Raw genomic sequence first — 16,460 nt, 5'->3', positions numbered from 1 at the left:
TAGGTAGAATTAAAAACTTTTTTTTTTAAATTGGTATCAGTGTCAGTGTGTTTTAGGCAGGATTTTAAAAAAATGATAAATGTGCACCATTCTTTCTGAGCTGTACTACGGATACAAACAACAACTAATATACACATATGTGGTATCACTGCAATCGTCAGGAGCAAGAGAATTTATTTTGGGTTGTTCTTTGGTGGTAGATTATGATAATAGCAAGAAATATACAGCTACATTTTAAAAAATTATTATTTTTTTTTTACATTTTTGGGCTAGTTTTCCTTTGATAATAAAAAAAAATAATAATAATAGGAGCAATCTATTACCATTTACCACCAAAAGAAAACCCAATTTGTCTTAAAAAAAACATGGTAGAATTCACCAGGATACACTAAGTAGTTGTGATGATATGTACAGCTTTACTAATACATATCAAAGTTGCAAAATTGTGCTTAGGTACTGTATTTAGATTTGTTTTTCCCTTAGGTGTGAAGGGGTGAAACATCTAACAATTGAGATACTGATTGGGGAAAACATAACCTGTTCCTCTGGTCAGCCACACTTCATGCATGAGGCCACGTTCAAGTTCCTGTGAATTTTCAGTAAACCATTTATTTTCCTATGAGAATAGGGGATGACCATCAGTTGTGTTTCCTTATTACGCCCTATTTACACTGACCCATTCAAAATTGTCCATGCCTCAAAGCTTATAGCCTTACCCCATACACTCATCATGCCCAATTTTAAATGTAGGCCAGTTTATTGAGCTTGGATTATCGGAGGGAACAAACAATCAGACCATTCAAATGTTTAACAGTAGCTTATAATTTTAGAATGCATATTTCTTTAACTAATTATTTTTTTTAAAACAAATTTCAGAAAAAATCCTATGAAGACACCCTGGCTGAGACAGAAAGCCGTTATGGAGCACAGCTCCAGCAGCTCCAGCTTGTCATCAGTGGAAAAGAGGAGCAGTTCCTGCAGATCAGAGCAGACACGGAGCGGCAGAGCCTGGAGTACAGAGAATTGTTTGATATCAAAACCAGACTAGAACTGGAAATTGAAACGTACCGAGGCCTGCTGGAGGGAGAACTAGAGTGAGTGCACAGAAACGTAAAAAGTTATATTAATGGATTTGGCAACTATTGAGGTCACTAGATAAAAACATATTGTCATGATTGCCCATTTAATGCTGTCATACTGTCAGAATTTTCCATTTGTTGCCCACGTATTATCACTATTGCCTATCCACTGATTACTTATTCTAACAATGGCTCATTTGAGGTCTAGATGTTTTCTGAAATGCCTTTTATTTTGCCTCTGTTTTGCCAAGTGAGAGAGACAGAAAGGTCTCTTTTAGACAGGTGATCCGATCAGGTCCGCCTTACAGTTTTTCAGGAGGACCTGATAAAACTATGCAGTCTCTTCTATAGAGTGGCAGATGTAAGTGGATCCGTCTGTTGACACCCGCTGCCAATCGATCCAATTCCTGTCCGCCAAATGACTGGTGGTTCCTATTCCCGATCTGTCTGGTGGATTGGATGTCATCAGATGGAAATGGACAGACGGCCCATTTCCATCCGATTGCCCCATGGAGGAAAGCGGAACTGTGTCTGCGTCCGCTCTGCATAGCGGCGTGGAAACAGACCTGTCATCCGCCTGCTCAGCGGGGATCAGCAGAGAGATCCCTCCACTGAGCAAGCAGATTCCACTTCACGGAGGTGCCCGTGTGTAGGGGGCCAAAGTGATGGGAAGGCCAAAATTTTAGAGCTGTCACCAAACAAGAGGTGAGGGAAAATCAATCAAGTGGAATACACCTGTGACAGCTTTCTAAGATAGGAATTCTCTCCACCTTAGGGAGATTCCCTCTTGTTTCCCATTGCATATACAGAACAGAAATTGAAGGGAAATCTTTCCAGTGGGAAATAGGTAGCTATAAAGCTGGCGGCTTCCAGAGCCAAAGGGTTTAGAATTCAGCACTCACTTTACCTTTTCCTAGGAAATAGCGGATACTAGGCATGCCAGTCCCCGCTTCACAAACAGGGCCCACTTTGATGCTAAGCATCATTCTTTGTATTTTCTTTTTCTTAGTTGGAATCAGAATAATGCCCACTTTGGTTAAAACAAGCAGATTTACTCCAGAGGGATTAACCATAACAGTCATTTCAGTGACAAACAGCAAATTTTTAATCAAAGTAGAAACATTGTCCATAGTAAATAACATACAGGGAAGATAATGGCCCTATGAGCCCGCACATCTCTGCAAACCCTAGATAAAAGAGTGTAACAGCCTGAGCCCATCAGCATGGAATCCTCATCCCCATGATTAGGCTCTAGGGGGGGGGGGGGGTAAAACATATTGGGGGCATGGTCTGGCTGGAGCTTGGGCTGAGGTTGTTACACTTTCTTACCTGGAGTGTGCAGAGATGTCTGGCTCATATGAACGTTTTCTTCCCTGTACATTGCTGTCTTGAGCCAGGACTAGCTCCATCCTATGAGTAAAGAAATTGGTTGCACACCACCAGGAAGCTTGATAGAAAAGAAGTTCTTTATTCGTGCATACACAGATACAAGGTATAGCAGAATGGATATGGTAGACGCATTTCACACAGATTCAAAATGCATGTTCACTTGCGGTGGCGAGCCGGGGTTCAGCACCCACCATGGATCGTGGATACAGACCCACCTGAGTGGTGTTACTCCTATTCACATTCAAGCTCCATCCTAGCCTGTATTCACAGTGTTCGGCTTTATTGATTGTAATTCCTACAGCCTGAGCAGTATCTATTATTTCAGTTTGGGGTCACCATAGTAGATGACAGCTATTGTTCTTTGTTAGAGTATCCAGGTGCTAAAATAGACCCTCGTGATTTCCCATAAATATCTCTTTCTTGTTAAGCTTTCGGTCTCTTCCCAAGCAAAAGAGTATTTTCTCCCAAAAGGGAACTAGTGTGCAGTTCCAATCTGTAGCCCATTTTAAAAGAAACCCCTCTTCACTCACTCCACATCTTCTGTAATTCCATCAACCCGACACTTTATGTGCTGTCCTAAGGACCGATATTGATAAGCCCATTGTCAGACAAATTACTATGAGATCCTCCTGACTCCTTTCCTTATTTTAACATAACTTTCTGTGCTGGGCCAACAGCACTAATCTCTGAATCTCTGCCCTTCTGATGTTTGGTTAATCGTCAACATTCTCTGAAGTCTAAGTTGACAATGTCCCTTCCTGTATTTTATCAGTCCACAGAGAAAACTGCACCCGCTGCTCCCTATGCAAAGGATTGAGACGAAGGTTAGGGATCATGTGACAACATGTAACTAAAAAAAGCTGTGAAACATGTGATAAAGTTTGCACAGAGGACAATCTGGGCCGTTCATTTATGTGCGCCTTTCTTAAATGTATGCATTGTGGTATTCCTATGTATGGCACCTGGAGACATCAATTCGATTCCTAATACTAAAATTACAGGAACCAACTCTTGAGAAGTCACTTGGTGTATGGTGTTCATCACAGCATGTTACAAAACAAATATTACTGTATGTGGCAGGGCCACTGATAAAGCAGTACAGCCAGGACTCCTGTACCGGGTCCAGGCTCCATCAGTTCAAAAGGGGGGCTTGGGCACCTGCTGAACAGGAGCAACAGCTATACTGCCTTATTGCCAACTCTTATGGCTCCCTCTGCAGCTCTGCTGGCTTCTCTCTTTTCTTTCTCTCATTGCATTGCAGGGGATTGGTATCTGCATCCCTATCCCCCTGCTGTCCAGGCCTTCCTGTGTGCCCTCCTTCCCTGCAGCATTGCCAGCTTTCCTCCTCTTCTCGCCCCCCAGCAGCTGCTGAAGGCACACAGAGGGATGTTTGGGGATGGAGAGTGTGGGTGTGTGCGGTAAATATGTCATATTTAGCAGCCCCTTCCTTTCCTGAATGAACACAGTGAGCTATTGGCACCGATTATTCACTGTGCCCATTCATCACTTAAACATAGTAAATTGTGTTTACTATGCTTCAGTTTGTGAATGAAAAGGGGGCCTCAGAGTGCTTTCATTCACTGTCCAGTGCAGCTTAGGCTGCAGAGAAAGGGACTGGGGATCTCTGTCCTGCGCCCCTTGTCTCTGGTTAAAACGTGAGACATCAGGGGTCTGTTTAGACACCTGAAATTTCACCAAAGGCCCACTAAACAAGGCTGTTAAAATAAATGTAAACAAAAAAAAGGAGGGGTCCCTGTTAGGTAGGCTATACGGAGCCGGTGAATTCTAACAGCAGCCCTGGCATGTGGTATACTTGTAAATTGAAATACCAAGCTGCATACAACAAAACAAATAGTGTACTGATTCAATTCAGACTTTGCATGATTTTCTAAAACTTGTTAGAATCATTAAACCTTTAACTGCTGTATTTTGATGTATTGATCATGATAATTTATTTCCACAGTCAGCCCTCCTCCCAGAGCTTATCTACAGTAACTGAATCAAAAGTGGTTGTATGCAAAGTGACCGAATCCACAGTCACTAAATCTTCAGGCTCAACAGACTCAACCTCAGAAGTTTCCTCATCATCTACAATAGAATCACAGACATCCTCCGTAGAGCTTGTTAAAGGTAACCCAATATTACCAATTGTTTGAGAAAACAATATATAAATAAATATATAGTTAAAGTAATAAATGCTTGATTTACCAGCTGGCAGAATGAGATGACAAATTGATTGTCTAAAGACCAGATCTCAGTAGAGTGCACCAACAGAATTATCTTGGAGGAAGTGGCTACTGGCTGAGATTGAATTCCCAGCTGATGGTCTATTATTACCCCAAGATAAGAGTAGCTGGATCCAGGATTACCTAATGAATAGGTGTCTATCAGTGGAAAATAGTTAATCTGAAGGCCAGATCCTTAGCAAGCATTTGATTTAGTTCATAAAATGTATACCTTTATAAAATAAAATAAAAAATTGGGAATTTTAGCTGGCCATACATGAATTGAAATTCGGCTGGTTCAGCAGGGACCAGCCAAGTTTTTGATTTATGTATGAGCTAGTTAATCGACTTCTGTACAGCCAGCTTGTCAGGTTTTTTCCAATCGATCAGCCCTGCTGGCTATAGTTGGTAACGCTCATCGTTGTGTTCTACCGGCTGGGAAGGTTTCCCATCGGCAACACACAATAGCACTGCGGGAGTGATTCCCCCATCCACCAATGTGTCAATGGGGGAATCTATTTTTTCATTCATTTACTGTATAATGTACGGCTTGCCTTTGCCAAAATAAAATCATTGTTTTAGTCAAGGTTGTCTCAAGCTTGTAAAAGGGTCACTTGGGAAGTATTCCTAACATTTGCTATAGGTCCTGTTAGCTACCAGATCCAATGTTGTAAATTGGCCAACGGGCTAAGAAAATACTTTGCAATAGTTGAGTGTATTGCATTCATTAATAGGCTGGATTAACCAAGCAAGGAGATTCATGGAGGGCAAAGACACTTAGTGAGCCTTGGTGCTGGAAGTTCTGCATCTGCATCCATAAAACCCATCTTTAGTGTGATTATATTTGAAACAAAACATTGACCTTAGAATCCTTATTAATGCAATTAACCGATATTCATTTTAGAGCCAACCAAAATCATAAAAGTGAAGACCATTAACGAAGAAGTGATTGATGGACAAGTTGTGTCTTCAAGAGTTGAGGAGGTTGAGGAAGAGGTGAACTAAAAAAAAAAAAGAAACACAAAAGAAAGAAGTAATAATGAACAACAATAGGTGGAGCTCAAATATGGTGGGGTTCTTAAAGCAAAACTAAACCTTCCTATCGATTACAGCCCAGAATGGTGCCATCTTAGTCTCTGCTTAGATCTGTATTTACCATAGTGCTGCACATGTGATCATGTATAATACCTCCTATTTGAACATTCAGTTGAAAGCTGACATAGTACATTGGCAACTGTGACAGTTATTACCAGAGGTATGCATTTAATGTAACTGTTTTAAGAAACCGGTAAAATGACACTAAACTGTTGTTTAACCACTTCCATACCGGGGGGGGGGGGTCGTCATATGATGTCCTTAGGTTAGAGTGGAGATATCTGAATGATGCCTGCAGCTACAGTTGTCGAACCGAAGAAGGAATCCGCCTGCAGTGGAAGTTTACCATAGCGCTGACCGAGGACCAGATGGCCCCCGATCATCTCTATGACTCTGGGAGCCCGGGCTCGACGTTATGATGTCATGCCCAGCCCCAGCAGTTGTAAAACCTGCTGTGTGTTCAGCTGGAAAGCCTAAGATCATTTTTTTTCTTTTAGACTCCAGATCTTACCAAAAAAAGGACCCGTTTACAGTCCTTGTAACAGGAATAAAAGTGATTAAAAAAAAAAAACACAAATTTAAATGGAAAGTGTAAAAAAATAAAATAAACAATAAAAAAAAACTAAAAGTAAAAAATTAATCAATACATAGGTTGCATCCGCATATGTAAATACCAATCAAACCACACATGTGGCATCGCCATGAACGTTAGAGCGAGACCAACAATTCAAGCACAAGACCTCCTCTGTAACTGAACCTGTAGTAAAAAATTTTAAAGTGTACTCTATGGAGATTTTTAAGTACCGAAGTTTGGCGCCATTCCACGAGTAGGCACAATTTTAAAGCTTGACATGTTAGGTATCTATTTACTCGGTGTAACATCAACTTTCACATTATACAAACAAATTTGGCTAACTTTACGGTTTTGTTTTGTTTTTTTTTGATTCATGAAAGTGTTTTTTTGAAAGTGTTCTGAGCAATTTTCTAGCAAAAAAATGATGATTTTTACATGTAGGGGAGGAATTCCAGAATTCGCCCGGTATGGAAGCGGATAAAAAAAGATAATTCTATGTATTTTAGCTCAAAATAATACCTTTGATTACTCTGAACCTCTTCCAAATGTCCTTATTCATTATTTTTTTGGCTGGTGTGGTTAGACTTCCTGTTAGAATACAGAATATAATACAGAACCATTAAGTGGTAGATGTGTATCAATACATTTTGGAGAATATGGATATTGTTTAGTGTCACTTTAAATTGGTAGGTTGAGTTCTGCTTTAAGCAAATTACTGTTCTGAATAAAAAAAATTGTGTTTATTATTTTATGATTCAGTAAAGCCTATGTTGCCTCTTACATGACTAGTGATGTCTTTTTTGTTATACTGTAAGTGAAACATTCATAAATCTCTACAATCAAAAGTTTAGTAAATTGATTTTCTTTACATGTTAATGCGTGTCTTGGATAAAGGAAACTTTACAGGGAAGCGTTACTGCTTAGAAAAGAAACGTGCAGATATGACAGGGAGGTAGAGTTCAGACTAAAGCAAATGCAGGGTCAGGTAATACCATGTGGTAAGTAGGGATGATCGAACGGTTCAGGTCGACCATTGGTTCGGCCCGAACATTGGGTGTTCGAGGTTCGGCCGAATTTAGAACTTTTTGCCCAAAAAGTTTGGAATTCGGCAACCAGAACCGCCCAAAAGGCAATGCTTCAGGAAATGGGCTTTAAAAGCCTGTGATTGGACCAGAACCATTAGCAAAAGCCAATTGAGGGGGCAGGAGAATGCTAGGAATGTGATTGGAGTGACTAGGGGGTCCCTAGACCAATCATTAGTGAATACGCCCCCCAGTATATAAGATCGCCCCCGCCATATTCCTAGCATTGTTGTACTGGACATGGAAGAGAGTGGAAGCAGTTCTGTTAATTTTACTTTAAAAGTGTCATTTAGCTATTTTTAGTGTGAGGAAAGGGATATCTAGTGTAGTTAGAGTGCTCCTTTACACTTAAGTTAGCTTCAAAAAATTTGTTTCTGTAAGGAAAGTGTTAAGTTTAAGGGGACCGTAGTGTAGTGTAGGGTTAACTGGCAGTGACTGCTATGGCAGGGTGACAAAACCCTTCCATAGCAGGGTGACCGCTATAGAGAAATGATCATTTCTCTGAATTGCTTCGGCACACCCATATGGCTTCTCACCAGCCAAGCATTTTTTATGCTGCAGGGGCTGCCACTGCCAGTGCTTTTTTGAGGACATGTTTGATGTCAGACATGACATCTGAACATGTTTATAGGGGGTATATATACACATATATGTCTGAATATATACCCCTAGACATATATAGGTGTGATAGTAGCAGAAATAAATGCTTGCGCTAATGAAATCATTTACAGTAATATATTTCTGCTACTATCACACCTATATATGTCTAGGGGTATATATTCAGACATATATGTGTATATATACCCCCTATACACATGTTCAGATGTTTTGCCTGCCTCAAAAGAACCCAAAAAAATGCCAAAAAAACGCTAGCGTCAAAAAAAAAATGCCCAGGTGTGTTTTTGCTGGCATTTTTTGGGGGGTTTTGGAGGCAGGCAAAACATCTGAACTTGTGTATAGTGGTGTATATACACACATCCATATATTTATATACACACCTAGACATATAGGTGTGATAGTAGCAGAAATATATGCTTGCGCTAATGAAATCATTTACAGTAATATATTTCTGCTACTATCACACCTATATATGTCTAGGTGTGTATATAAATATATGTATGTGTGTACATATACCACTATACACAAGTTCAGATGTTTTGCCTGCCTCAAAAGAACCCAAAAAAATGCCAAAAAACCGCTAGCGTCAAAAAAAATGCCCAGGTGTGTTTTTGCTGGCATTTTTTGGGGGGTTTTGGAGGCAGGCAAAACATCTGAACTTGTGTATAGTGGTGTATATACACACATCCATATATTTATATACACACCTAGACATATATAGGTGTGATAGTAGCAGAAATATATGCTTGCGCTAATGAAATCATTTACAGTAATATATTTCTGCTACTATCACACCTATATATGTCTAGGTGTGTATATAAATATATGTATGTGTGTATACATACCACTATACACAAGTTCAGATGTTTTGCCTGCCTCAAAAGAACCCAAAAAAATGCCAAAAAAACGCTAGCGTCAAAAAAAAAATGCCCAGGTGTGTTTTTGCTGGCATTTTTGGGGGGTTTTGGAGGCAGGCAAAACATCAGAAATCTCTCTTTTTTTTTTTTTTTTTTTTTCAATAATTGGCTTTTTTATCAAAAATGAAAATTTTTAAGAATTTTTTTGTGTGATTAATATGGGGCATGACCCAGAACCCTAGGCACTTTTTAGGGGCATTTATTGGGTTTTAGGGCTTAAAAATTGTTTTTTGATTACCGAAGTTCGGGTCCCATTGATTTCAATGGGGTTCTGAAATCCGAACCAAACTTTTGGAAAATTCGGGTGTTCTGGTCGAACCGAACTTTTCAAAAGTTCGATCATCCCTAGTGGTAAGAACATCAATGGATGAGAGTGTGAGGATCGGGGTGGGGGTCATGAAGATGCTACAGTGGATATAGAAAAGAACCCCCCCCCCCCTTTAAAATAATCACATTTTCTTTGTTGGTTTGCAGCCTGAAATGAAGAAAGACACAGTTTGTGTTTTATTCTGCTGTATTTACAAGTGCAACTTATAACATCCAAGTAAAAGATATAACACTAACATGTCAGAAACAAATTTAAAAAATTCCAAAACAGTATTTCCAATTGCAACACGCGGTACGGGCACAGGCAGCCCTGGGACAACTCTTCTTGTCCCCAACTCCTGTATTATTTCTTATGCAGCAGTTTACGGACACCAAAGGCTTCATATCCAGCTGCTATGCCTCTCTACTAGGCACATTTTTGGAAAAATACCCCGGAAAGGCTTGTGACCACTGGAGCATTGATGTGGGGGAGATCCCGGGAGAGCAGTGGGAGGAGGCCTTGGAGGCGGTACGTAGTTGTTCTCTCAATGTATATCATCAGGTCTCACAGCTTTATATCTTACTTAGAGTGCATGACACTCCCCTGAAACTCCATGCCATGGGTCTCCGTGCCGATGACCTTTGTGGACGATGCCAGAGAGAGACAGGGGATCTGATCAATTTGATGTGGAGATGTCCAAACCTGCATAGATATTGGTCCGCTGTGTTTTCTGCCATTACTAGAGCCCTGGGGGTGGATATCCCTAGCGATCCCCGCCACTGCATTTTGGGGGTCCTAGATCAGATAGTGGAGGATACGTTTTTGAGGGAGGCCGCCTCTCGGGCTCTCTTCCAAGCTCGCTTACTTATCCTGAGACATTGGATAGCACCGGAGCCCCCCACTTACGGGATGTGGTTGGAACAGATGGGTACTACTCTTCGTATGGAGAAAGTTATTTATCAGCCTAGGGGGTCGCCACAGAAGTTTTCTAAGATCTGGGGCATGTGGCTGAACTGTCCGGGCATGGCTCCTAATGACCTCATTATGGACCGTTTGCTAACGTAACTTTCAATGTAGCATTCTTGCTTGCCTCCTGCTTGTGGTGTCGGGATGGGGGTGGGACACCCTCATTGTTATGCTGTTTTGTGGTTTCTATGTCTTGAACTGTAAAATTATTTATTACTGTCAGGAAGAGTGGGGCATGTAGTGGGTTAACTCATGTTTCAATACGGTTGATGTTTCCTGAAAGTATTATTGTTGTAATGGTGTGAGTTTTCTCAATAAAGCTTTTCTTGATTTAAAAAAAAAATAAAAAAATTCCAAAACAGAATCACTGAGCTGGAAAAAGGATTACCCCCCTATTTTGTTGAACCACCTTTTGCTTTAATTACAGCCCTTAGTCTGTTGGGATATGTCTCTACTAACTCTGCACATTTAGACTTTGCAATATTTGCCCACTCTTCTTTGCAGAACTACTCAAGTTCAGTTAAATTTGATACTGACTATTTGTACCGGGTGCATCTTTAGCTGCCTCCAGAGTCACTGGGACAGGGTAAATGTTGATCCCCTCAGTGCTCAGCATTAAAAAAGTCACTAATGTATGTTCAATCAACACATCTCCCTCAAGGAGGGAAAGGAAATGAAAGGAACAGCATCTGACCTATATTGATCAGCTAAGCGGTACGGGAGGTCTTTGGATATCCCAAGATATTAGAGTAATGTCTGCGTTTCCCTGAAGAAGCCGATACGGCGAAACTGGTTGGAAACCAGTGTAGTAAATGCTTATATTGAAAAAAAATGTATTTATTGTCATTACCTTTACTAGTTCCTTTTCTTGGTTATCCTATATGAGCACCCTCAAAGTCCAAAAACCCATACATGCTAATATTTTTTGTACCCAAATAAAATTGATGTCCTTTTTATCCCACAGCTATAGCTTTCTTTTAGTGGTATTTGATCACCTCTGCGGTTTTTATTTTTTCCGCTATAAACAAAAAAAGACCGACAATTCTGAAAAAAAAAAATATTTTTTACTTTCTGCTATAAAAGATATCCAAAAAAAAAGGTAAAAAAAATCAAATTTGTTCATCAATTTAGGACAATTTAGAATGACTTGTATACTGTAGATTACAAATGGTAACAAAAGATTGAGTCTCAGAAAATGAATTGTACATAGTGACATGGTACAAATTTATCAGTAACCTCGAACATAGTTTTCCCAGTAGAAAAACAACAGGTTTCATGGTCTTAAAAAGGCTGAAGGTCTTGAAAATAATCAGTATAAGTATTAAAGTGTTTAAAGGTTTCAAGAAGCCCAACTGAGTGTCAAACAACCTGAATATGTCCTCCTGATTTTCACTTGACATGACACGTGTTGTACTGGTTGGGGTAACTGTGACTTCCTAATAAATCCTTAAAAAAAAAAAATTAAATTCAATACAAAAATAAAAAAAATAATAAGTAACAGGCTTCTCTTCAACTATAGCATGTATAGACAAGTGAAGGTACATTAAAAGACTCGCTTATGGGTGGGAGGTAATTGCAGGATATTTCATAATGGTAAGAAATCCTCAGTATATGTTTTTTTTTTTTTTCAGAGAAATGTTTTTTTTTTTTAATTTGTACAAAATACAGATATAAAAAATATAGCAATTGTTAAAAAAAAACATAAAAAGGAACAAAAGAAAAACAAAACAAAACATCAATTTGCACATAAGGCAACACCGATACAAGGCATATAGATACAGACAAATAAAAAGTATATGAGTAAGCCTCATTGGTTGAGAAAAAAAAAACTTTTGAAAAACAGCATTTGCTGTCTAGGAGGTTATATCCCAGTTAGTCTAACAAAAATGAAGAATTACTATCTAAGGCAACATCCTAAAATAGAAGATATACAAATAAAGGCATACGAACCACACTCACTGCTAGGTGCAACAGGTCAAATAACTACAACCATCTATCATAGATTTTATTATACTTGCCCAGGCACTTTCCCAGAGCTCATACCAAGCCATGAAGTCTACGGAATTGTCTGTAGCCCTCCGAGACAGGTCTGTATCAAGGCACAGATCTGGGGAAGGGTACAGAAAATTTTCTTCTGCATTGAAGGTCCCAATGAGCACAGTGGCCTCATCATCCATAAATACAAGAAGTTTGGAACTACCAGGACCCTTCCTTGAGTGGGCCGCCTGGCCAAACTGAGAAGGGCCTTACTCAGGGAGGTGACCAAGAACCCGATGGTCACCATGACAGAGCTCCAGTGTTTCTCTGAGGAGAGAGGAGAACCTTCCTGAGGAACAGCTATCTCTGCAGCACTCCAACAATCAGGCCTGTATGGTGAAGTGGCCAGTCGGAAGCCACTTCTCAGTGAAAGGTACACGACAGCCCACTTGGATTTTTCCAAAAGGCACTCTCAGACCATGATTAACAAAATTCTCTGGTCTGATGAAAGAAAGATTGAACTCTTTAACCTGAATAGCAAACACTATGTCTGGAGGAAACCAGGCACTGCTCGTAACCTGGCTTGGCACCAGTGAAACATGTCAGCGTAGACGTCATCAGCTTGTGAATTTTGACCATCGTGACCATCGGGCACCGCACGGCTGGATCTTATCCGTTCCCCCACCCCCTACGTCCGGCGTGATGTCGGTCTGCCATTGACGTTCCTGTTCCCGCCATAGGGAAGCGTGGAGAGGGGAGCCAGACAGGGGGAACGCCTTTGCTGGAGTGCACCTTCTACAGGTCATTTGGGTCAACATCTCCCGTGAAGACTTCCATGGTTTACATTCCAGGATGGTAACTCACTATCTCCCCCATAACAGTCTCTTTATTTGATATGGTTTGAGAGAACTCATCATGCACACCACGTTGGGGTTACCTGAGAGTTTGTGTATATCAGGAAATCGCATCTGCCTGCCATTCAGTTACCAACTACTTGGCTCCTGTTGATTCCAGGCTCTTCATATAGGACCCTACATTAATCACATCCATTCACCAATTGTGGTGAGCTCTTATTTGAGGAATTGCATCGGCTGAAATGTATATGGGCAATACTTATGTGATTGATTCCTTGACTCTGGGATTGTTTGATCTTATTCACCCTCCTGGTTTATGTAACCTGATATCCCTCATCACCATCATCATCATGATCATTATCATCAGTACTACCATTTAATTATCTTGGGAAGCTCATTTATCCAACCCGGGTTGATGTTTTTCATTTGGATGATACTGTGTTTTTAATCTGATTTTACTCATGTTATGTCACACCTTATTACACTGATTTTGCTACCTTGCACTGGCACTTGTGCCTAATAAAGTTTATTTTTGTTAATTTGCATAACGGTGTCCCTAGTTGACTCCTTCTCTGGGGGGATTCTTGTTCTCTCCATACCCTGTTTTTTTACTGGCTAATACCAACCCTACAGTGAAGCATGGCGGTGGCAGCATCATGCTGTGGAGATGTTTTTCAGTGGCAAGAACTGGGAGACTAGTCAGAATTGAGGGAAAGGTGAATGCAGCAATGTTTAGAGACATCCTTGATGAAAACCTGCTCCAGAGAGTTTTGGACCTTAGACTGGGGTGAACGTTCATCTTCCAACAGGAAAACGAACCTAAGGACATGATAACCAAGGAGTAGCTATAGGACAACTCTGTAAATGTCCCTGAGTGGGCCAGCCAGAGCCCAGACTTGAACCTGATTGAACCACTCTGGAGAGATCTGAAAATGGCCCTATCGAACCTGATGCTGCTTGAGAGGTCCTGAAAAGAAGAATGGGAGAAACTGCCCTAAAATAGGTGTGTCAAGTTTGTAGCATGATACTCAAAAAGACTCCAGGCTGTAATTGGTGCCAAAGGTGCTTCAACAAAGTATTGAGCAAGTATTGAGCAAAGACTGTGAATACTTATGTACATGTGATTTTTTTCATTTTTTATTTTTAATACATTTGCAAAGATTTCAAACAAACCCCTTTCACGTTGTCATTATGGGGCATTGTAATTTTGAGGAAAATAATGAATTTAATCCATTTTGGAATAAGGCTGTAACATGACAAAATGTGGAAAAAGTAATGCACTCTGAATACTTTCCGGGTGCACTGTAATCTGTATCTGACCCAAAAGAGTCAGATCTTCAACTGAAACAACTAAAAGCATGCCGAAATCATCTAAAAATGTATTTGGCAGGTAAATGCAAGCTGTCTTATCTTGTTTGGATTGTGCAAAGTAAGCTCCCAGATTATGCGTAACTCATTAACATTCAGATGTAATAAAGCACCTCAAGCATAATAGCTTCATATGCATTAATTAAAACTAGCACTCAAAATTATTGCCTCTTGGGTATACTATTGGAAATAAATCATATTGAAATTCTAACTTTACTTTTCCTGTATAATACCTTAATGACTGTTCAATGTCTTGTGGGAATGACTGGCATGCTAAAGAAGAAATTTGGATTAGGGTGGCAACAGATGGGGGAAGATACATGTGTCTGCCCAACAATGTCATGCCAAGAGAGATCCTTTAACTGCGCAAAACTGCGCACTCTAGCTTTACTCCTACAGTGTGGGTCAGCTGTGCAGAATCACGTATATAAAAGTAATTCTGCTTTCCCAGGTAGGGGGCGCACGCATGCGCACCCTCCGCACCCAACATCTGGTGATCGGCTCTGATCTTCCCTGAACACAGCTCTGTGAGTGTAAACAACACATAACTGTGCTTACTTGTGATGTCAGTATCAGTTGGTTAGTTCCCTCCAGCGCCAGTTAGTGTCAGATTGTCCGTCGCACTATCGCAGTCCCATTATAAGTTGCTGATCGCCTCCATTACTAGTATAAAAAAAATAAAAAATAAAAATTTCAGTATATATCCCATAGTTTGTAGATGCTATAACTTTCATGCAAACCAATCAATATACACTTATTTTGTTTTTGTTTATACCAAAGACATGTAGAAGGATACATTTTGACCATAATTTGTGAAGAAATTAGATTTTTTTCATAGGATATGTTTTATACCACAAAGTAAAAAAAAATATTTTTTTCAAAATTGCTGTTTTTTTTTTTTTGGTTTATTTAATAAAAAATTAAAAATCAAGAGGTGATCAAATACCACCAAAAGAAAGCTCTGTTTGTTTGAAAAAATGGTATGAAGTTTGTTTGGCTACAGCATATCCTGAATCCCGCAATTGTCAGTTAAAGTAATGCAATGTCACATACAAATGGCCTGGTTATGAAGGGGAGAAATCTTTTGGAGCAGAAGTGGTTAACCACTTCAGCCCCGGAAAGTTTTACCCCCTTAATGACCAGGCCATTTCTTGTGATTCGGAACTGCGTTACTTTAACAGAAAATTGCACGATCGTGCAATGCTGTTCCCAAATAAAATTGATGTCCTTTTTTCCCATAAATAGAGCTTTCTTTTGGTGGTATTTGATCACTCATCTGCTCCTGATGAGTGAACATATTCACGAAACGTGTAGAGCTAGTTTAGATGCCATGCCTTATCATCATACGTTTATTATCAGCCTTATGAAATTCAATATAATTTTAAGCATTATTTATTTATGATGTTGCTTGTTTAGAGAAACAGTGAGGTCATTATTGACATTAATACGTGCAATCATTTTATGCTATGTACCAATGAGCTGATTATTATGTATTATATGTAATAGTTTGCTAATATAATTATTGCTAGTACTATACTCTATGTCGTGTTTTTTACATAGATAAAATACAATATATTTTTTATACATACTGTATGTTTATTGTGCTATGACTCTACATATAGACATATCAATCATACATACGATATTACCCATTTACCTAACTTCCTTGGATTGCACCCGCAGATTCATATAAAGTCCCAACTTTCCCTTGCTTTTATTCAAATTGTTCCAGGGATGGAGGTATATGACCCTACCATGTCATGTCCTCATGCAAAGTCCCAATATTTCCCCTCCCCCCTCTTTAATAATACTGAGGGTGATCAAGGGGTTAAATGTATGCCTGTATGCTTACTGACTGTGTGTGTGTGTGTGTGGGTGGGGGGGACTTAGCTGAAACTGCTGATCTGTCCCTGCCTGTCTGAGAGAAGATCAGCCTGCTTTGTTTACATAAGCAGATGGGTCTTCTCTCGGTTTCCCGAGAGTTTCACACGCCCTCCGCTGAAACCACA

The 16,460-nt window shown here is 39.9% G+C and overlaps 1 protein-coding gene across 1 annotated transcript in view; it reads left to right on the top strand.

Annotated features, from left to right (window-relative positions):
* LOC309567461 (uncharacterized protein) overlaps window positions 1-16,460 on the top strand; it is a gene marked incomplete at its 5' end in the record, with an annotated part of 127,977 nt that overhangs the window by 87,365 nt on the left and 24,152 nt on the right. Inside the window, 3 exons of the mRNA XM_082272850.1 lie at window positions 877-1,094; window positions 4,432-4,598; window positions 5,598-5,689. Of these exons, the coding sequence (XP_082128976.1) occupies window positions 877-1,094; window positions 4,432-4,598; window positions 5,598-5,689 (477 nt within the window). The remainder of the gene's footprint in view (window positions 1-876; window positions 1,095-4,431; window positions 4,599-5,597; window positions 5,690-16,460) is intronic.

Source organism: Pelophylax lessonae (genome assembly GCF_965119305.1).
Source record: "Pelophylax lessonae genome assembly, chromosome: 11".
Lineage (NCBI taxonomy): Eukaryota > Metazoa > Chordata > Amphibia > Anura > Ranidae > Pelophylax > Pelophylax lessonae.
This window is presented reverse-complemented; position numbering and strand designations above follow the sequence as displayed.